The 21,405-nt window shown below is 39.9% G+C and overlaps 1 protein-coding gene across 1 annotated transcript in view; it reads right to left on the bottom strand.

Annotated features, from left to right (window-relative positions):
• LOC124873719 (collagen alpha-1(XXIV) chain) overlaps window positions 1-21,405 on the bottom strand; it is a 155,133-nt gene that overhangs the window by 78,595 nt on the left and 55,133 nt on the right. The window contains exons 9-14 of the mRNA XM_047374587.1: window positions 21,016-21,069; window positions 20,678-20,722; window positions 18,763-18,816; window positions 14,935-14,979; window positions 8,360-8,413; window positions 7,767-7,811 (exon numbers count right to left, since the gene is read on the bottom strand). Coding sequence (XP_047230543.1) covers window positions 7,767-7,811; window positions 8,360-8,413; window positions 14,935-14,979; window positions 18,763-18,816; window positions 20,678-20,722; window positions 21,016-21,069 — 297 coding nt within the window. The remainder of the gene's footprint in view (window positions 1-7,766; window positions 7,812-8,359; window positions 8,414-14,934; window positions 14,980-18,762; window positions 18,817-20,677; window positions 20,723-21,015; window positions 21,070-21,405) is intronic.

The following is a 21,405-nucleotide window of genomic DNA, read 5'->3' as shown; positions in this document are numbered from 1 at the left end:
TGCACGTAAAGGGCACAGGAAGTGTAACCTCCTTTGTTCCTCAGATGCAAAAGGAGGTGGACAAAAACTTGAAAGCTCCATAGTCATGGAGCTGTAGTCCGAAGGTATAACCTTAGGAAGATAAGCTGCATTGGGTCGCAAGGTGACCTTGGAACCATCAGATGAAAAGTGTATGCAGGTAGGATTTACAGACAAAGCATGGAGGTCTCCAACTCGCTTTGCAGTTGTCAGAGCAAGAAGCAGAGCAAGCTTATATGAAAGGAACTTCACATCTACTGACTCCAAAGGTTCAAATGAAGGGTCACAAAGAGCTTCTAGTACCAATGTGAGATCCCAGGAAGGAAAACTGGGTTTAATCACAAGTCTGAGTCTACGAACCCCCTTTAAGAAGCGTACAGCCAGAGGATGAGCACCTGGTGTGACTCCATTAAAACCAATATGGCAGGCAGAAATGGCAGCCAAGTAGACCTTAATTGTGGAAAAGGAAAGACCTTTATCCAGCAGATCCTGTAAAAACGTTAAAACTTCCACCATAGAGCACTGAAATGGAACAATGTGCTTGTCCTCACACCACTGCTCAAAAGCTCTCCATTTATAAGCGTATAAGCCTCTAGTGGAGGATGCTCTTGTATTCTGGATTGTTGCCACCACATCAGGGGGGAGGCCTTTGGCTAATAAGCTGGACCTTTCAGCAGGTAGGCATGCAGCTTCCACATCTCTGGGTGTGGATGAAATATCTCCCCCCCTGCCTGAGTGAGGAGATCCCGGCAAACGGGGAGTTGCCACGGCTCTGCTGCCAGCAGGCTGATTATCTCGGAATACCATGACTTTGCAGGCCAACGGGGTGCTACCAAAATTAGGGACAGACCCTGTTTGCGCACCCTCTCTAGTACAGGTAGTATCATTTCCACTGGGGGGAATGCATACAGGAGTACATAGGGCCATGGATGGGCCAGGGCATCCACTCCCAGCGGAGCATCCTGATCTGTTATGGAAAAGAACAGAGGACAGTGGGTGTTGGCTCTGGTGGCAAAAAGATCTACTGCTGCTGTCCCAAACAGACACCATATTTGTGCCACCACGGAAGGGTGAAGCCTCCACTCTCTCACCCGAGGTCCGCCTCTGGAGAGCAAATTTGCACCCAGATTCAGACGTCCCGGGACGTGAGTAGCTCTGATAGACAGAAAATGCATGCTGCACCACTGTAAGAGGGTGTGAGATAGTTTCAGGAGAGGAAGTGAACGAGTCCCTCCCTGTCTGTTTATGTATGAAATCACAGTGGTGTTGAATCTCAGAAACTGTCTGTGGTCCGGGTGTATCGCTACGTGAAAGTAAGCGTCTGTCAGGTCGATCGTGGCGAACCAATCGCCCGGGCTGATAGCACTAAGAAGCTGCTTGAGTGTTAACATTTTGAACTTGTATGTTCGGAGGTATTTGTTCAGAACTCTCAAGTCCAGGATTGGACGAAGCCCGCCCCCTTTTTTCGGAACAACAAAATAACGGCTGTACCAACCTCTGTTCATGTCCGACTCGGGAACCGCACGAATAGCGCCTTTTGCCAACAGTGTATTTATCTCCTCTCTCAGAACCTCTGCTGCTTGGGCCATTATTGCTGTGTTTACCACGCCAACAAAGTGGGGTGGTCTCCGGCGAAACTGTAAACGGTAACCCATAGCAACGGTCCTCTCCACCCAAGGATGGAGTGCGCATGCGCGCCACATATGTCAGACGTGAAGCCAGGCGACTGGTCTGCGGCACTGTTGGTGGAACGGTGCTGCCCTCTCCCGACGTGCGAGAGAGGTGCAGCCTCATTAGGCCGTTGCCTGCAGCTCTTTGATTTTGACTTTTTTTCATAGAAAAAACTGTCTTTATTGAAACATTTGGAGCATCCATACAAACATTTGGAACAACTGCAGTGCTCAGAAACACATTCAACGCACCCAAACTGGGGGCTTTTAGTGCAAATATATTTGTTGGGAAATTGTGCTTGGGAGACTGTGTGGGGGAAACGCAGCGCCTCTTGGGACTGGGATCCCGAACAACACCAGCAAAACCTCTTTTGGACGGCACCCGCCGACAACTGGCAAACATGTCTCCCTGCTCCCGAAACTCCTGAGTCCCCAGTCCCACAGCTAGGAGGACTGTGGTTTCTTCTTTCGGGACGTCGAGTCCCTCTGGAGCCCCGGAGGAGGACCCCTGCTCCAGGCCGTCTTTCGGGGAGCTTGACCGTGGTTTTGTGGCTGTGCCGTCTGAGGGTTCAAGCTCACGGGTCGCGTCATCCTCTTCGCTGGGGGTGGCGGTACAGCTGGTTTGCGAGTGCCCGAGCTGGATTTGGGTCTCACATCTCGCCTGGGGATGATACTGCGCAGTGCTTCGGTTTTTCCTCTGCCCGAATTTCGCCTGTATGGCGTCGAGAGATTGTCCAAACAGCCCGTCGGCTACCAGCAGTTCATCCAGGTAGACGGCTCTATCCCTATCCGGGATGTCAGAGAGCGTCAGCCACAGGTGCCTTTGGGCAACCACCGTCGATGCCATCCCTCTGCCCAGTGATAGCGCTGCACAGCGGGATACACGGAGGATGTAGTCAGCGGTGATTCTCACCTCATTCAAGAGTGGCATCACAGGACTCTCCGGCGGTGTTGCGGCTCCAAGCTCCGCCAAGCGCATAGCTTGGTATGTTTGCAGCATGGTAATGGAGCTCAGGGCACGAGCGGTGGTCGCTTGAGCCTTGTAGATTTTCTCCAATTGAGCAGCAGAGAACCTACAGTGCTTAGACGGAAGCGATGTTGGACCACCCACACCGTGATTTTGGGATGCGGCCAGATATGCTGCCAAAGACAGTTCCATAGGCGGAAGATTCACCAGTCCGGCTTTTTCGGCGCCTTCCAGGTCCAGATACTGTCCATAACCCGGTACCGTGACGCGGGTGGACAATGGTTTGTTCCATGAAGACGTCAACTCAGAGATAAAGTCTGGGAACATGGGTAGATGATGCTTGACTGCGGCCGGCTCCGAGGGGAGATAAAACCCCGCGAATCGCGATGGCTTCTCCGCAGGAGGTGGGGATGGCCATTCCACGTCCAGTGTATCAGCTGCACGGCAGCAAAGAGAGAAGAAAGACGTGTCGCCCGGGTCTGCTGGCGCAGCAGCGGCAGCCTGACTCGGCAGAGACTCATCCTCATCATCGGACAGACCATGAACATCCAAACCGATGTCCAGTACGTCCTCTTCTCCCTGAAGGGGTTCTAGCTGAAGCTGAGACCGAGCCCCTTCATTATCGGCTAACCCATCAATATACTCCATATGGTCCGCCCAGCTGGAAGCGGGGACTTCGACCGAAAAGCCGTCCTCATCAGAATCGGACGAAACTGGGTTTCCCGCCTCGGAGAGCAGTGGGTCTCGCCGTGAGACAGCAGCCTCTCCCAGCACCTTTTCGAGGAATTTAACCTGCCTCTCCAGGGTCGAGCGACGAAGCTGGCGACAGAACGCACATGCTTCGGGCTCCGCCAACGCTCTGCGAGCGTGAACGATCCCGAGACAGACGGGACAAGCCTCATGCTGGTCCTTCTCATGAAGCGAGAAGCCGCACCCCTGAGGACAGGGACGAATAGAAGACTTCTGCTTCGCTTGTGTTGGCTTTGTGCTCATCCCGAACCACAAAGCCAGACCGAACTGCTTGAAATCAGCGCTTCGCGGGCAGACACGCTTACCAGCAGGCAGCAGCGACTAACTCCAACAAAAGCAGTTGAACTAATTCCAAGTAGCCCTTTGAAAAGAGACACAGAGCTAACCAGCAGCAGCTAGCCTGACTCAAAGGGGTGTTCTTAGCGAGGTGAAGAGCGTAAGAACTGAGTAATGACGATGATGACGGACAGGTATATAGTGCAGGCGGGGCCTGTCACCTGTCGTCATCACGTCATTTGCCTAGGAGGCGTGATTAGAGGTGGCTTCAGCCAGGACACGCAGGGCGTGATATCCCATACTCATGTGTTGTACTGAGTGAATCGACTGAAAGGGAACAATAGGGATGTATGTTTTTTACATGATTGAAGATTCTGTCAGCTAATGTGCCTTTATTAAATAGGAAAATTGTGGTTGGTTGACTCCCTTTTGACCAGAATTACATAAAGATGACCTGAATTTATTTTGATTCCATGGTTGTACAAAAAAAATTTATTGTATTTGTTATTGTTATTTAGTATTACTGTGTACTCTCACCTGTGCAATAAAAGTTTAAGGGGCAACAAAAAAGACAGCACCATGCCCAATCCTGTCTGCAGGATAAGAAGGTTAAAAGGGAGCGCAGTTCCAAATGTGGTCTAAAAAGAAGTCTTCTCAGTCAAAATTTCATTTTTTTTGTTTATGAAATGATTAAAATGTGAATGAGAACAGGTATTTTGGAAATTCAGGAATTATTTAATAGAGTTTATGTGAGTAAAAACAACAGTTGAGAATAAAAGGGATGCTAGGTAATGGCACGATCCACACCATGGCCTTTGGATAAAAACCTTACCTGTCTGAGGTTTTATTGATAAATACCCATTGATAAGTATCAAAAACAGAACTTTGACTAAACTGTATGAAGAAAAAGCTCTTCACATTCTTTAGGTTTACCTTACTTGAGTTATTGTGCAGAGATATGGAGCAATAATTACAGGACTTCCCTATAGTCCTTAATAACATTGTAAGAAAAGAGCCGTCAATAATGTAGATTGTTTGGTTCTCACATATGTGCTATTCATAAAATCTAAATTGTTAAATTTGCTGACATGGTGGAACCACACGGTGATGCAGTTGGTAACACTATTGCCTTGCAGCAAGAAGGCCCTCGGTTCCACTCCCAGCTGGGGGTCTTTCTGCATGGAGTTTGCATGTTCTCCACGTGCATACATGGGTTTTCTCCGGGTACTCCGGCTTCCTCCCACAGTCCAAAAGCATGACTATTATGTTAATTGGTCTCTCTCAATTGCCCTTAGGTATGACTAGATGTGTGCACGGTTGTTTGTCCTGTGTGTCTCTGTGTTGCCCTGCGATGGACCATCCCTCACCCGTAGACCACTGGAGACAGGCACCAGCTCCCTGTGACCCAGTATGGAAGAAGCGGGTATAGAAAATGGATGGAACTACAACCATCTATTATCTATTGTTTGAAGACCATAATTAATTCTTACCAGAAAACATACAAAGCCTTTTCTTAAAGAAGGAGGACTTCACAACTTAAGGGGAAAATTTGAGTTTGAAACTTGCAGTCAGTACCACAACAAAGAGCTTTTGTTTATCAGTACGCAGGGTGATCTCACCTCATTTAAGGAGTGAACTGACAACACTGGCATGCACCATCTGAAACACAATACCTTTTGCAGGCTTCATCCTGCTTCTGGTACAATTCTGGCAGGATGTTTGACCACTCTTCTTAGCAGAATCAGTAGACTTCATTTAAATTGTTTGGTTTCCTGTATCCTGTTTTACAGCCTGTCTGGATTAGTGAATATCCACAGTAAATTCATTTTCAGTTTTTAACATTGAAGTTGTCCGTTGTACAACCATTGCATCCAGAAAAAAAAAGCAAAAAATGTATGTGATGAATAATGAATGTACGTAAACTGTTTACTAGAACTGTAGGTTCAAGGATCTATCCAGACACTGTTTAAATGTCTATAACATAGACATGTTAGTTAGAATCAAATATATCAAATTACATTATTTTTAAACCACTTGGAAATTCTGAATCACATATTTTATAGTACTTTGTGTATATGTGGTAATACAGCAAATACAAGTCTGCAAGTATGCACATCTGTATTATACCTTGATCTTTATAGACCATAGACAACAAGTACATCTGTGGTGTGCTGGATCTGACCTAACATATGGACTACAACTTCCAATGGAAACACTGAATATAACTGTCAAATGTGACTAAAGAGCTAACAAGGATTCACTTTAAAGAGTAAGCAATTGTCATGTTTAGGGAAAAATAACATTTTCTGACTGACTGTGTCAGTAATCAAAGAATAGAAGATAATGAAAACTGCCTTGCTCTTTTTTGTCTGGTTTCTGTTTCACTTTGACCTCTCAGAGAACCCAACAGAATCCAATGCTTTGACAAGGACATGAGCATCTGGAGTCCTCTGTGAACTAAACAGTATTTTGTTTTATACTGACGAGTAAAAATTGTAAAATCACCAGTTTTGTTAAAAGCTGCTTTCTGACGATGTGGCGATTTTTACCCTCTGAATAACGACATATTAATTTCAAGGTTGGGTTTAAGGCGTTGGATAAAAATACAGTAAATGATACAGTTGTTTTTAGGCTTTTCACACATATTTGGTGCCAGTAATGGTGAAGAGTACCATATGTTGCAGGCAGTAACATTTCTGTCTGCCTGCAATAAATAGGGTTGTAAATGATTTTATTCCCCCTTAAAAAACACTTCATGTCTTAGGTGTTCATTTAATTTACAAAATCAAATTTTTAGAGCTCCCACTTTAGCTTGTGCGCAATGATACTCATACTGTCATATGTGAAATTTGCTGTTGAAAAGTTTAAAGATATTCATCCATCCGTATTTGAGATTTGAGAAACAACATACATTATAGCACAATCAAATGATCATTCATTATTCCAAACTGCTTTGCAGTGTTTGTGCCACCAGCTAACAGGTTCTGCTAACAACCAAATACAGTAATATGCAATAAATTATGATATTTTGAAAGTAAATATTTTTTAATAAACTTAATTCACCCGGTGAAACACATTATATAGATTAATCGCACGCAAACTAATATTTTCAAGCATTTATTTAAGTTATGAGTTTCTGCTTACAACTAATGAAATCTCGACATCTATGACCAGAACATTACATCAAACCAATAATAAACGTGTTTAATATAGTTTAATATATATGGGCTTAATAAGAAGTATATTTAATACCTGCTTAAAAGTTATTTTTAATCTCAAAACGAGTCTCATCGGAATGCATATTCTAATTTATTCAATATATGACAGTGGAACCCATATATTTACATACACTGTTTTAGAGACAAAGGACCATTTTTATCTCATTGTTTGTAACTGTTTTTAATAAGAGAAAATGTTTATTAAAAACAGTTTTTTGAATGTTTTTATTATTGTCTTATTTGGGTCCAACATTATGGGTATCCTTCCACTAGCTCCTAACAATAGTTTGCTGGAATATTTGCCCCGATGGACCTGGTGTTGGAGATCAGAGCTTTTTTATGGTAACCCCAAAACATTGACTTTGTTGTACTTGAGCTACTTTGTAACTAATTTGGTGGTTTGCTTTTGGAATCCCCATTTGTAGCCATGTTTATGGAGGTCTACAATTCTCTTTTTAATAACTTGCCTTTTCTTTTGCGTGATGTCACACAAGACAGCAGTGTGTTTAAGGTGTTGCCTTAAAATTCACAAGTGTGTCTCCAAATAACTCAAATGTTGTGAATTAGACTTTCAGAAACTTAAAAGGCCATGACATAACCATCAGGGTTCTAAATTTAGTGAGAGCAATAAAAAACGTCACTAAAACCAGTCTTTTTCTTTTTATGATTCTGCCATGTAGCAAGCAGAAATATTTGTGTTGATCCTAACTGACCCAAAACAGGAACGCTTAGTTTAATTTAATGTTCGACCCCGAGAAGAAAAATGTTTGTCTTTTTATACATTGCATGTACATGTCTGGTTTCAATTGTATCTTCTAACATACACATTTACCATTATAAAGGAAACAAGACAAAGATCAAACTCACCCTCAAACCAGGAAAGCCAGTAATACCAGACCCACCAATAGGCCCCTGTTAAAACACCATAGCAATATCCTAAATTCCCAGCACAACATATTTTTAGAAACATTGAAAAAACATGCACTGCTACATTCAAAAGATTGAACTCCATGGATCACAATGCATCACTATGTTTTAGCTTTGATTTCTGAAGCAATTAAGACCAATGACTAATAAAAATGGCTGAGTTTTGATAAGATCATGTTATGTTTTGTGCATTCATCTGTAATCAGATAATGATAAGGGTGCACACATAAACTTAACATTGCTTAATTTATAATTATGCTTTGGGAAACACACAGTACAAGATGATTAATGCAGAATAGCAATGAAACTCTGAAACAGATTCTACAGCAAATATGGACCCATTCCAGTGCACAACCAAATCCTACAGGAGAAATACCATTCAGCACTGAAATTGGAAAGTTTAATTAAGCAGGGAATCCAATGAGTACATTGCGTTTTAAAGGAAGTTTTTACTTTTTTATCATCCTGTTCACCTAAGTTTTAAAATATAGGATTTTTGAATTCCTATCCACAGGTGCTTCAGAGGTTCTCACCTGGTTGCCATCTGGACCAGGTGGTCCCTTCTCCCCTACATCTCCCACCACACCCTGTGGAAGAACCAGGACACATATCTGTAAATGTATCTTCAATTTGCAAGGTGTACCAAATCAGGACAAGGAGCATTGGTAAATTGAACAACTGTTTAGTAATTTTAGCCAATTGTTTTGTCTAGTGTTAACTATACAAATGAAATCTGACATGTTACCTCCTTAAATGATTTGGGATGGACTTTATGTAAAACTGATGCTTAACTAATGACACAATGCCAGATGTGTACAACCAAGATAAACACCGCCATCCACCAGTTATTGGCACCCCTAATAAAGGCAGGTTTAATAATTTCAGCTTTTAAAACAGCATCATCACACACTAAAACATAAAAGAAAATATATCCAACCATTAATTTAAATTCCTTTGTTCAGTGGGAAGAAAACAAATTCCACTTTTTGAAATTAGTGTTTAACGTGGCCAAAATGTCTAGGAACATTTAATCAGTAATTAATGACTTTCTGTTTGAACTGGGTATAAATATATGAGACGTAGAGGCTCAAAGACAAGAGAACATGTCACTAGATGAAGATGATGTTTAAGATGAAAATTTAAACTAAAGCAGACCCCTTTAGCTTAGTTGTTCTTTTACAAAATACATAAAACACAGTGATAGCCCAACCCAGAAAATGTATTTAAATCTATTATAATGCATCAGTATTTACCAAAGTTAGTGTTGCTTCGGTGTGTAAGTTTGCCAAAACAATGTTGGACTCCGTAATTTTCTCTGGTCCCCTCCCCAATCTGACCAGTGACGACATGTTTAGCCGCATGCTGTCATTCAACCGCTGGCTGGCTAGGTGGTGTCCAGAAAACAATGTGGGCTACATTGATAATTGGCGAACATTTTGGGGAAAACCTGGTCTGATCCGGAGAGACGGCATCCATCCCACTTTGGATGGAGCAGCTCTTCTTTCTAGGAATCTGGCCGAATTTATTAGTTCTCCAAAACTCTGACAACCCAGGGTTCAGACCAGGAAGCAGGGTCGTAGTTTAACACTCCTCTCTGCAGCTTCTGTACTGCTACCCACCCATTACCCTATTAAGACAGTGTCTCGCCCACGGCCAAAATTGAATAGATTAAAAAATAATCTAAAATGAGGAAATCAGGAAAATCTAATAAAAATAAACACAACTCAGACTAAAAATAAAAATAAAACAATTAAATGTGGCTTACTGAACATAAGATCTCTCTCTTCCAAGACTTTGCTAGTTAGTGACCTGATTTCTGACAATCAGATTGATTTATTTTGCCTCACAGAAACCTGGCTGCAGCAAGAGGATTATGTTATTATAAATGAGTCAACTCCTACTAATTATTTAAATTTTCACATTCCTCGAAATATTGGGCGAGGAGGAGGAGTAGCAACCATCATTCAGTCGGATTTATTGATTAGTCCCAGACCAATCAATAGCTACAACTCTTTTGAATATTTAATCCTTAGTTTTCCTCATCCACATTGCAAAGTACTAAAACCACTTCTGTTTGTTGTTTTGTACCGTCCACCAGGCCCTTACTCTCAATTTTTAGATCAGTTTTCAGACCTTTTATCTGATTTAGTGTTAAATACAGATAAGGTTATTATAGAGGGGGATTTTAACATTCATGTTGACGCTGAAAGTGAACGCTAAATATAGCGTTTAATGCTATCTTAGACTTAATTGGCTTTGCTCAAAACAAACCTATCCACCTTTGTCTTCATTCTCAGGACCTTGTGCTGACATATGGCATTGAGTGTAAAGACATAACAATATTTTCTCATAACCCTGTCCTGTCTGACCATTTTTTAATAACCTTTGAGTTTAATTTAACCGAGTACTCCATACCTGAAAGAAAATTTCATCATAGTAGATCATTATCAGACAATGCTGTAACAACCTTTAAAGAATCTGTTCCTCTTTTGATTTCCTCATTATCACAGAAAAACAGAGGAGGGCAATAATTTTGTTTCTTCCCCCTTCACAAATTGATTCTCTTGTTCATAGTGTTACTTCATCATTCCGGGTGCATTAGACAATGCAGCTCCCTTGAAAAAGAAGGTAATTATTTATAGGAGGCTAGCTCCATGGTTTAATTCAGAGCTGCGTACTTTAAAGCACAATGTTAGAAAATTGGAGAGAAAATTGTGCTCTACACACCTAGAGGATTCCTACTTAATCTGGAAAAATAGCCTACTGTTGTATAAAAAGACACTTCACCAAGCCAGAACAGCTTATTTCTCATCATTAATAGAAGAAAACAAGAATAATCCTAGGTTTCTCTTTAGTACAGTTGCTAAACTTACACAGAGTCATAGCTCTGTTGAGCCATCCATTCCTTTAGCTCTCAGCAGTCATGACTTTATGGGATTCTTCCAAAATAAAATTGATTCTATTAAAAAGAAAATCTTTGACATACTCCCGAAGATGAGTACTTCATCCTCAGCAAGTGAGACTACATTGGAAATAACTGTAGAACCTGATTTGTGTTTGGACTGCTTTGATCTTGTGGAGCTTCCTGAGTTATCAGAAATATTAGCTTCATCTAAACCTTCAACTTGTATGTTAGACCCAATCCCAACCAAATTATTTAAGGAAGTGTTCCCTCTGATTACCAGCCCCATTTTAAATATGATTAATCTATCCTTAGTAAATGAATATGTACTACAAGCTTTTAAGGTAGCTGTAATTAAACCTTTTCTTAAGAAACCTTCGCTTGATCGAGATGACTTGAAAAATTAAAGACCTATATCCAATCTTCCATTCTTATCTAAAATTCTTGAGAAAATAGTTGCTAATCAAATCTGTGAGCATTTACACAACAATGACCTGTTTGAAGAGTTTCAGTCAGGCTTCAGAGCTCATCATAGCACTGAAACAGCTCTGCTGAAAGTCACTAATGATATTCTTATGGCCTCAGACAATGGACTTGTGTCTGTTCTGGTTCTGTTAGATCTCAGTGCTGCATTTGATAGAGTCAATCACGATATTCTCTTAGAAAGGCTGGAATATGCTGTAGGGATCAGGGGAACAGCGCTAGGCTGGTTTAAATCTTATTTGTCTGACAGATTCCAATTTGTTCATGTAAATGACAAATCATCTTTAAACTCCAGGGTTAATTGTGGAGTACCACAGGGTTCAGTACTTGGGCCAATTCTCTTTAATATATATATATGCTTCCAATAGGTCAAATTTTCAGGCAGCATAGAATACATTTTCACTGTTACGCTGATGAAACTCAGCTTTACTTATCCATGAATCTTGATGAGCCCAACCAGTTTGATACACTACAAGCAGGTCTTGAAGACATAAAAACTTGGATGATTTTAAATGTTGAGCTTCTAAATTCAGACAAGACAGAAGTTGTCATCTTTGGACCGGAGTCTTTAAAAAAGAAACTGCTTAGTCAATCACAACCTGGATGGCATTAAATTGACCTCCAGTAATAAAGTAAAAAACCTTGGTGTTATTTTTGACCAGGACATGTAATTTAAATCCTATATTAAACAGGTTTCTAGGATTTCCTTCTTTCACCTCCAGAACATTGCCAAAATTAGAAATATCCTATCCAGGAGTGACGCTGAAAAACTAGTCCATGCATTTGTTATTTCAAGGCTGGACTATTGTAATTCTTTACTATCAGGATGTCCACAAAATACAGTTAAAAGCCTTCAGCTGATTCAAAATGCTGCAGCAAGAGTTCTGATGAACATTAAAAAGAGAGATCATATTTCCCCTACTTTAGCTTCCCTTCATTGGCTCCCTGTTAAATCCAGAATAGAATTTAAAATTCTCCTCCTCACATATAAAGCCCTTAATGATCTAGCTCCATCATACATCAGAGATCTGATTGTTCCATACGTTCCTAACAGAGCACTTCGTTCTCAGACTGCAGGTTTACTGGTGGTTCCTAGAGTCTCTAGAAGTAGAATGGGAGACAGATCTTTTAGTTATCAGGCTCCTCTCCTGTGGAACCAGCTCCCAGTTTTAGTCCGTGAGGCAGACACCCTGTCTACTTTTAAGGCTAGGCTTCAAACTTTCCTTTTTTATAAACCTTATAGTTAGAGTAGCTTAGGTTATCCTGAGCTATCTTCTTTATTTTTAACCTCCATCTTCTTCCATCCCTGTTGGATGGAGTAAGGGGGAGTCAGGTTTAGCCTAAACCGGCTCAGTTATGGTTGAGGTGCAAACACACCCTCCATTTCTGCTACCTGTATAACCCCTTCTCTTTTCCAATGATTATGGTCAATCTGACAGAGAGAGGTATCTCAATCGTTGTGGTTTTTAGTATAACAATGGCCATCAGTGGGCTCTAGATGGACAAACTGTCTACTTTTAAGGCTAGGCTTAAAACTTTCCTTTTTGATAAAGCTTATAGTTAGAGTGGCTTAGGTTATCCTGAGCTATCTCTGTAGTTATGCTGGTATAGGTTTAGGCTGCTGGAGGACATAATGACCTCTATCACCCTCTTCGCTACATTCTCACACTACTCTCCAATTTTGCATTATTTGCTGTTATTTCAGCTTTTAACCTTGTTCTCTCTTTTCTCTTCCTATAAGCTACACCTGGCCTGGCTCTGTGTCTACCTGTGACACCTTTCTGGAGAGGGGCATCGTCCAAGCTTCTGCTGGCAACAACTTAATGCTCACCCTCTACCGATGATCCACATGGCCCTGTCTTTTAGTGTTTAACCCTTTCTCTCTCCTAGACATGGAAATTGACTGAGCTTTTACTGTAACTAACTCTATGTGCTCTCTTTCAGACTCTAACCTTGAAAACTGGCTCAAAGTTTATCTGTTCTTTCTTTCTAGATGAAACGACAAAAGGAGTTACATCCATTAACATTTACTTTTCCTTCCCATAGAAAGGACTCCTGGATCAGTGCTTCTTTGTTCTCTTTGTGTCTCTGCTCTGTTCTCTCAAACCCCCAGTCGGTCGTAGCAGATGGCCGCTCACACTGAGCCTGGTTCTGCTGGAGGTTTCTTCCTGTTAAAAGGGAGTTTTTCCTCTCCACTGTTGCTACATGCATGCTCAGTATGAGGGATTGCTCAAAGTCAACGCCAGTGACTGTTCACTGTCTCTACAGGCTCATCCAGGAGGAGTGAATGCTGCAAGTCAGACTGGATGCAATCTGCTGGATTTCCTTAGATAGAAAAACTTTTGATCCAATTTGAATAATTAACTAACTTTGACTGCACTGTTCAATGATTAGGATTAATTGGAATGCACGGGGATTGGACAATGAAACTGAAACACCTGGTTTTAGACCACAATAATTTATTAGTATGGTGTAGGGCCTCCTTTTGCAGTCAATACAGCATCAGTTCGTCTTGGGAATGACATATACATGTCCTGCACAGTGGTCAGAGGGATTTTAAGCCATTCTTCTTGCAGGATAGTGGCCAGGTCACTACGTGATACTGGTGGAGGAAAACGTTTCCTGACTCGCTCCTCCAAAACACCCCAAAGTGGCTCAACAATATTTAGATCTGGTGACTGTGCAGGCCATGGGAGATGTTCAACTTCACTTTCATGTTCATCAAACCAGTCTTTCACCAGTCTTGCTGTGTGTATTGGTGCATTGTCATCCTGTTACATGGCACTGCCTTCAGGATACAATGTTTGAACCATTGGATGCACATGGTCCTCAAGAATGGTTTGGTAGTCCTTGGCAGTGACGCGCCCATCTAGCACAAATATTGGGCCAAGGGAATGCCATGATATGGCAGCCCAAACCATCACTGATCCACCCCCATGCTTCACTCTGGGCATGCAACAGTCTGGGTGGTACACTTCTTTGGGGCTTCTCCACACCGTAACTCTCCCAGATGTGGGGAAAACAGTAAAGGTGGACTCATCACAGAACAATACATGTTTCACATTGTCCACAGCCCAAGATTTGCGCTCCTTGCACCATTGAAACCGACGTTTGGCATTGGCATGAGTGACCAAAGGTTTGGCTATAGCAGCCCGGCCATGTATATTGACCCTGTGGAGCTCCCGACAGACAGTTCTGGTGGAAACAGGAGAGTTGAGGTGCACATTTAACTCTCATTTAACTATTTTGAGCAACACTGTGCTCTTACCCTGCTAATTGAACCTTCACACTCTGCTCTTACTGGTGCAATGTGCAATCAATGAAGACTGGCTACCAGGCTGGTCCAATTTAGCCATGAAACCTCCCACACTAAAATGACTGGTGTTTCAGTTTCATTGTCCAACCCCTGTATGTACCTGACATTGTGAAGTGTCTTGAGACGACATGTGCTGTGAATTGGCGCTAAATAAATAAATTGAATTGAATTTAAACTGAATTCTCCAATTAAGTCCTAGAAAACATGTGCTTATCAAAATGCACCTATATTAACCTGTTAAATTTTTGGAAGTAAATTACTCCAAAGTTACAAGGATGTATTCATTTTAACTTCAACAATCTGTCTGATTTCTCAGACTACTGTAAGGAGAATTCAATTGACTCTCAAACAGCAATTAACATATAACTACAAAAACATGACCAAAAACAAAACTGAATATGTATTACGTGTCTTCCTTTGTGGCCAGGTTTTCCAACAGGACCAGGAATGCCCTAGAAAGCATAACAATGAAAAATTAATCAGACCTGTCAAACCAAACAAGAGATATTGGGAAACTCTGAATATACTGCAAAATAATAGACAGAAAAATCCAACTCCTGGATAGCTAGATGCATCCCTGCCCCAACACACCTGAATCAAATGAATGGCTCATTACCAGGCCTTTACCAAACTTGATAGAATGCTGAAGAGGTAATTCCATCATTTGATTCAGTTGTGTTGAAGAAGGGTCGTATCTAAAAGTTGCAGGACAGTCGCTCTTGAGGACTGGAATCCAAAGCATTTTACAGTACGATCAGTCATCCACCCATTCATACACACATTCACACACTGACAGTGGTAAGCTACATTGTAGCCACAGCTGCCCTGGATAGCCATACAATTTAGCCACCATCAGCAGGCAATGAATGAGACAGACAGAGCGTGGGTTCGAACCGGCAACCCACCAGTTACAGGACGAAGCACTGCTGCCACCGTCACCACCATGTGTCCTACGTGTCACCTTGTGATAAACTTCCAACCTTTTCAGGATGGATGGATGGATGGATGGATGGAAGTTCATAACAGTGTTACGTTATCTTTTTCATTTATAATTTATTTTTATTTTATTTTTCTAGTCAGACCTGTGATGACTACATGATGGCTCGTTATGCAATACAAACATTCTCAGGCTGATGTAATGTAGAAAGAAACTGATTTTTGAGTCAATGACTGTCTGAGCCAAATGTTATGTGTTGAAAGATCCTTAACATAACATTAATTTGAACTGAAACAACACATAAATAATATCCCAAACAACAAATAATTTAAAAAAATGTCTGATTCATTCAGTTGCCAAACAAAAACAAAATAAGTAAAAGAGAATTTTGTTCTTCATGATTCTACTGTAATAGGAGAATTATCTAATCACAGAAGATAAGGTATGCACTACAAAACCAGTTAAACATATAGATACCTTCTTTGGAGTATTTTGGTAAATAAAAACTGTGCATAGTGCAACTATGGTGCTGGTTATTGATGGGTGGAGCTAGAATCAGTCCACCAATCAAAATAAAGATGCATATAAAGCCACAGAATGCTGGTTGCATGTTAAAATTAACCTTATCTGATGCTTATGGCTTCTATTGTTCAGGCAAGAGAGTAACATTTACCTTCACCTTTTCTATACAACTCAAATTGTTGACTGCACCATGCACTATATAAGGACCAAAGATTAAAACAATGTGGACTCATTTCTTTTATATAAGTTGATATAGTGATCATGTTGTGCTCTGCATTTATAAAATCAAATTACTTATTGTTCAATGCAGAAGAAATCATTTACAGTTCTCAGTTATTTATTAAAGCAAATAAAACTTGAGAGCAACGAGTCTCTGTTTTACTTCTGCAGAAATATCCTGAGTAGATTTAGATTGAAAGCTGAAATTTCCTTTCATCAACTTCATCAAAATTTGTGTCATTTTAATTAGGTATGTTCCAGCAGGGACACATGCAGAACTGAACTAAAGGAACATTGGTACATGGAAGGAGTTTATGTCTGGTTTAATGTGAAATAACCTGTCACTAGTGCAAATAACATGTTTATTACTGCCGTGTTGACTACATTAATTATGTTTAGCAGCCATATTTTAGATTGAACTCAAAAGGTCTTGGGGGACTTTGATTTCCTAGGGGGAATTTTGACTTTGGCAAGCTTTTGATTTGTTTTTTCCAGCTTAGAATTAGGAAATCAAATGCAGCATCTTGAATAAAACCCTACAATATAATGTTTGTGAAAACTGTTTATTTGTTTAAGTTTAAAATACCTTTAGATTGTAAACAAAATTCCATTATTCCATTATTATAATAATTATTATCAACATTCAGCATTAGAACAATTTCACTACTCTAAACTGAATATAAGAGAAATTACTTCTCATCAGTATAATATACATAAGATTATATATTATGCAAAGTTTTGCCAAAAAAAAAAGATTCTAAAAAGTAAGCAGATATTTACACTTAAATAAAAATACACGTTATTTTCTTCCCTCACTGTGTGATATTTAATCAGAATAAACCTCTCCTGTTTTAGGTCATGTTGTATGACCAAAATCATTTCTATTATCTAGATGCCAAAATAATACGTAAGGGATTTCTTTTAATTTTCTTCTAATTCACAGGTTTTGGCCATCCTTTCAAAAGCTTCTCACAATGTTTTGACCCATTCACCCTGACAGAAGTGGTGTAACACTGAATCATGCTTGTGTAAGTCTTCTGAATAATACCTCTGAACACAAATATGTCCAAGCCCACATTAAGATCCTACTTTTGACTTTCGAAATTTTACATGACTAGCAGCAGTTACATCAATGGACTAGCATAATCCTGAGGTCCTGTGATTAAGACCTGCAGGCTGTGCATCATACCAAGCTAAAGACTAAAGGAGACATAGCTGTTACAACCGATGCCCCTTAACCACTGAGCTTTATATTTGCAAAGCCAGTGATCTCTTAAAATTGCTCAGATTCATCTACTCAAACTTGCTTTTGCATAATTTTCATGTGTATATCATCATGGCCAAAAACTTCCATTTCACTTTCAGAAGACCACAGTATATGTCGCCACAGATTAAAGACCCTGAAGCATTTGCAAAACTGCGATCTGGATTTTTATGTTTTCATCTCTTTTTATGTGGCTCATCTGTAGGATGAAGAACGTGTCTCCTTCCTGAACAGGACATTCCCATTGTGTTTATACTTGCATATAATTATCTGAACAGACGATGCATTTTCAAAAACATTTTGCTCAAGGTTGAACCAGACTTCCACAATTCTCCTTCTGATATCTTAGCTGATTTCATTAGGTTTTCCCATGATGTCACATAAGGAAGCAGCCTATATAAGGTGTTTAAGATACATCCTCAGGTGTGCCTTTATTTAGCTACAATTTTGTGACCAATGACAAACCAATTACATCTTTATCTGTGCTTTTATACCTTTTTAAAGGCCTAGTAATCTTAATACATTTGAATGTTGAATGAGGAAACGTTCAGTATGATTTAATCACAGATTGTGAAAAAATAAATTGTTACGTGTCTTTTAATACATGTATGAAAATATGAGTGAGGCGTCCCCACTAAAATTAAGAAAGTGGAGCACACCACCTCAGTTCTAAAGTCCTTACACTGGCTCCCTGTATCTCAAAGAAGAGACTTTAAAAGTTTTAGCACCAAAATATAAAATATATAAATATATCACAGACTTGTTGTCAGTGTATCAACCACCTAGACCTCTCAGGTGTTCTGGCTCAAATCTACTCTGCATACCCAGAACCAGAACCAAACATGGAGAAGCAGCTTTTAGTTATTATGCTCCACTAATCTGGAATAAACTCCCAGAAAACTGTAAAAGTGCTGAAACCTTAAGTTGCTTTAATCAAGATTAAAAACCTATTTATTTAGAGTGGCCTTTGACTGCGCTAAGCATTATTAGTTAAGTTTTCAGTCCAACTTTCCTTTCATTTTCTTATCAATCATTTCATTATTAATTTTTAATTTTAATCTTTTTTATTATCATCCTATTATTTTAATTATTAATTTTATTATCTTTATTATTTGTGTTCGTTAATTATGTAATGACATTTATGCCACTGCAATGTACTTTTCCTATTATGTCTCTTTTTCTTTTTTTTTTTCATGTACTGCACTTTGAATTGTCTTGCTACTAAAATGTGCTATATAAACTTGCCTTGACCACTAAAACAAAACAACAAAAAAAACAGAGAAAGACACTTACTTTCTCCCCCTCCAGCCCTGGTGGCCCAGCAACACCAGGAGGCCCAATGAAACCCTAAAAAGAATAATAATTTCATATTTTAATATTGGCTCAATATATACAAATTATATAAACTGTTAAACAATATTTATTTGAGAAAATTAAAAGTAAATATTTTTATTACAAAAATAAAATAAATCTGTTCTACGATACAAAAACATATTATTTCGATTTAAATAGTATGATTCTTTAAAAGCAATAAAATTTGTTTTACAGCAGTTGGCTAATGCTAGCCAAGAGGTTTGCATTCATGAATATTTAGATAACAGTCCATGAGTATGTCTCTGCCAGCTTTGCACATGCATGAAACTGGGCCCTTCTTTGCAAAATAGCTCAAGCTCAGCCAGATAGGATGGAGAGCAGCTATGACACAAAAAAAAAAAATCAAGTGTTGCTACAGATTATCTCTGTCCCAATCTCAAGTCTTTTGTAGCCTCTAACACATTTCCTTCATTGATAGTGCATCCTGTATTTAGCTCCATCCAGCTTCCCATCAAATCTGACCATTTTTTCTGTCCCTGGTGAAGCAAAGTATCCCCACATACTGCCGCTGTATTTTACTGTTGGGATGATGTGTTCAGATTACTGCATTGGTCGTTTCCCACCACCACATACCAGCAGCATTGTGTAAAAAACCTAAAATGTTTGATTTTGGTTTCATCTGACCAGAGCACCTTCTTCCGCATGTTGTTTATAAAGCTTCCTTTTAACAATGGCTTTCCATTTTCTACTATGTTTTTATAACCTAGCACTGCTTTAAGGTTCTCCACAACCTTATCTCTGATCAGTCTGGTGTGTGTCCTTGGCATTCATGGTGCTCTTTGTTAACAAGTGTTCTCTAACAAACGTCTGAGGCTTTCACAGAACAGCTATGTTAACCTCAGGTTCAATTTATCTCTTAGGTGGTAGCTTGGAGCTGGAAAAGAAGTTACACCCGAGTTGAGAGATATTTAGCTGCAAGTCAGAAAACAATGGGATTGGCTATTTGTTTTGGCGCTAAATAACGGATGTTGCAAACCAACCATATTTTGCTTTCCTTTTTTATGCATTTAAACACAAAAGGAATATGTTCACAAATTATTTCACAGCAGTATCTGAGACACTTGTGAAATACAAACCATTGGAAGTACTAATAAATATTGGCAACTTTACTGTATTTTATATGTGAACAGCTGTATTGGAAACTGAACTCGGAGTTGCTCTGTAAGCTCCAACTTTCCCAATCAGAATTCCAACTTTGGGGGCGTTCTTGTCATTTTTCTGACTGGGAAGTACACAGGGAATCACACTGTTATAAAATGATGCTATATATGTACTATATTGACTATATACTATATACATTTTATATTATATTGACTATATTTACTATTGTGAATACTCTTAAAGGTAATCTGTTGCACTGAATTTTATTTAGAGGTATCAGAGTAAAGGGGACTTAATATAAATGCACTGCAATGTTTTAGATTTTTAGGTGTACGTGCATGCCTCATTTTCCCTCAACTTTACAGTTATGTGGTACTTTATGTTGGTCGGTCATAAAAGTTGTTATGACTCCTCTTGCAATGCACTGTTCAGAAACACCTTCTGAAAAAAAGGATAATACAAACTTTAAGTGGATTTAGCAAAATTGAAAGAAATGCTTCCTCCGGCTTTCGTAGAAGAACAAGACAGGCTTCAAGGTGACAACCCATTGTCACACTAGCCCTCACATTAGGACTCCCCTAAGGCGTATGAAGAAAATGCAACTCTTATCCTAATCTTTCTCTATGGAGCAGAGCTAAGCACCTGACACTGACTTGATCTTTTCAGGAAATTTGATGTTTAATCCAAAGCTGTAGAAGAAAAGAGGGCCGAATGAGAGCGGAGAGCTACTTACGCGGACACCTTTAGGTCCAGGGCTACCTTGTGGCCCAGCTAAGCCCTGAAGGAAAAACAAGGGTTTGATTAAGAAGACATATTTAAAAAAACAGGCATCCACTTCATTATGGAAGAAACAAAATTCTAACCACACTTTAAATACTCTTATATACTAAAAAAACTGATATTAGCAAATGGGTAAAAAAATCCATTATGATTATAGCAGCATTCTCAAATAAGGATATAATGTGTGTACAGAAATGCAGAGCACATAGTATCAGGGAGGTTTTGCTGTCTGAACAAGAAGGGCTTGAAAAGGGATTCATAATGGAACTTTTTTAGTGTTTTTTACTGCACCTGCCTGCCAGGGTAACCTGCAGCTCCAGACTCCCCTGGAGGTCCTGGTATGCCCTGTAGCAAGAAAAAGAGTAACAACAAGAGAGAAAAAGTGAATGAACAGTGAGTGTGGAGATTAGGTGGAACAGATGAACTGAAAGAGGAGAAACACAGGCTTCTACGAGTACTGTCTGCAAGAATAAAACAGGCACTGTTCAGTCCAGACAACCCTGTCTACTAACTGTAGCTTCCTGCAAAGCTCCAATCTGCTCCACCCCCTCATACTGCTTTTTTTCTTCCATCTTTTTGTAACCTCGTTTGTTAGCACACTGACAAGCTGAAAGGTGTTTCCAGCTAGGAAAAATGGGGATAAATTTAGGATAAAAGGAAACATTGACTGGATGGGACAGG

Source organism: Girardinichthys multiradiatus, chromosome 9 (genome assembly GCF_021462225.1).
Source record: "Girardinichthys multiradiatus isolate DD_20200921_A chromosome 9, DD_fGirMul_XY1, whole genome shotgun sequence".
Classification (NCBI taxonomy): domain Eukaryota; kingdom Metazoa; phylum Chordata; class Actinopteri; order Cyprinodontiformes; family Goodeidae; genus Girardinichthys; species Girardinichthys multiradiatus.
Note: the sequence above shows the minus strand (reverse complement) of the source record. Positions and strands in the feature narration are given on the sequence as shown.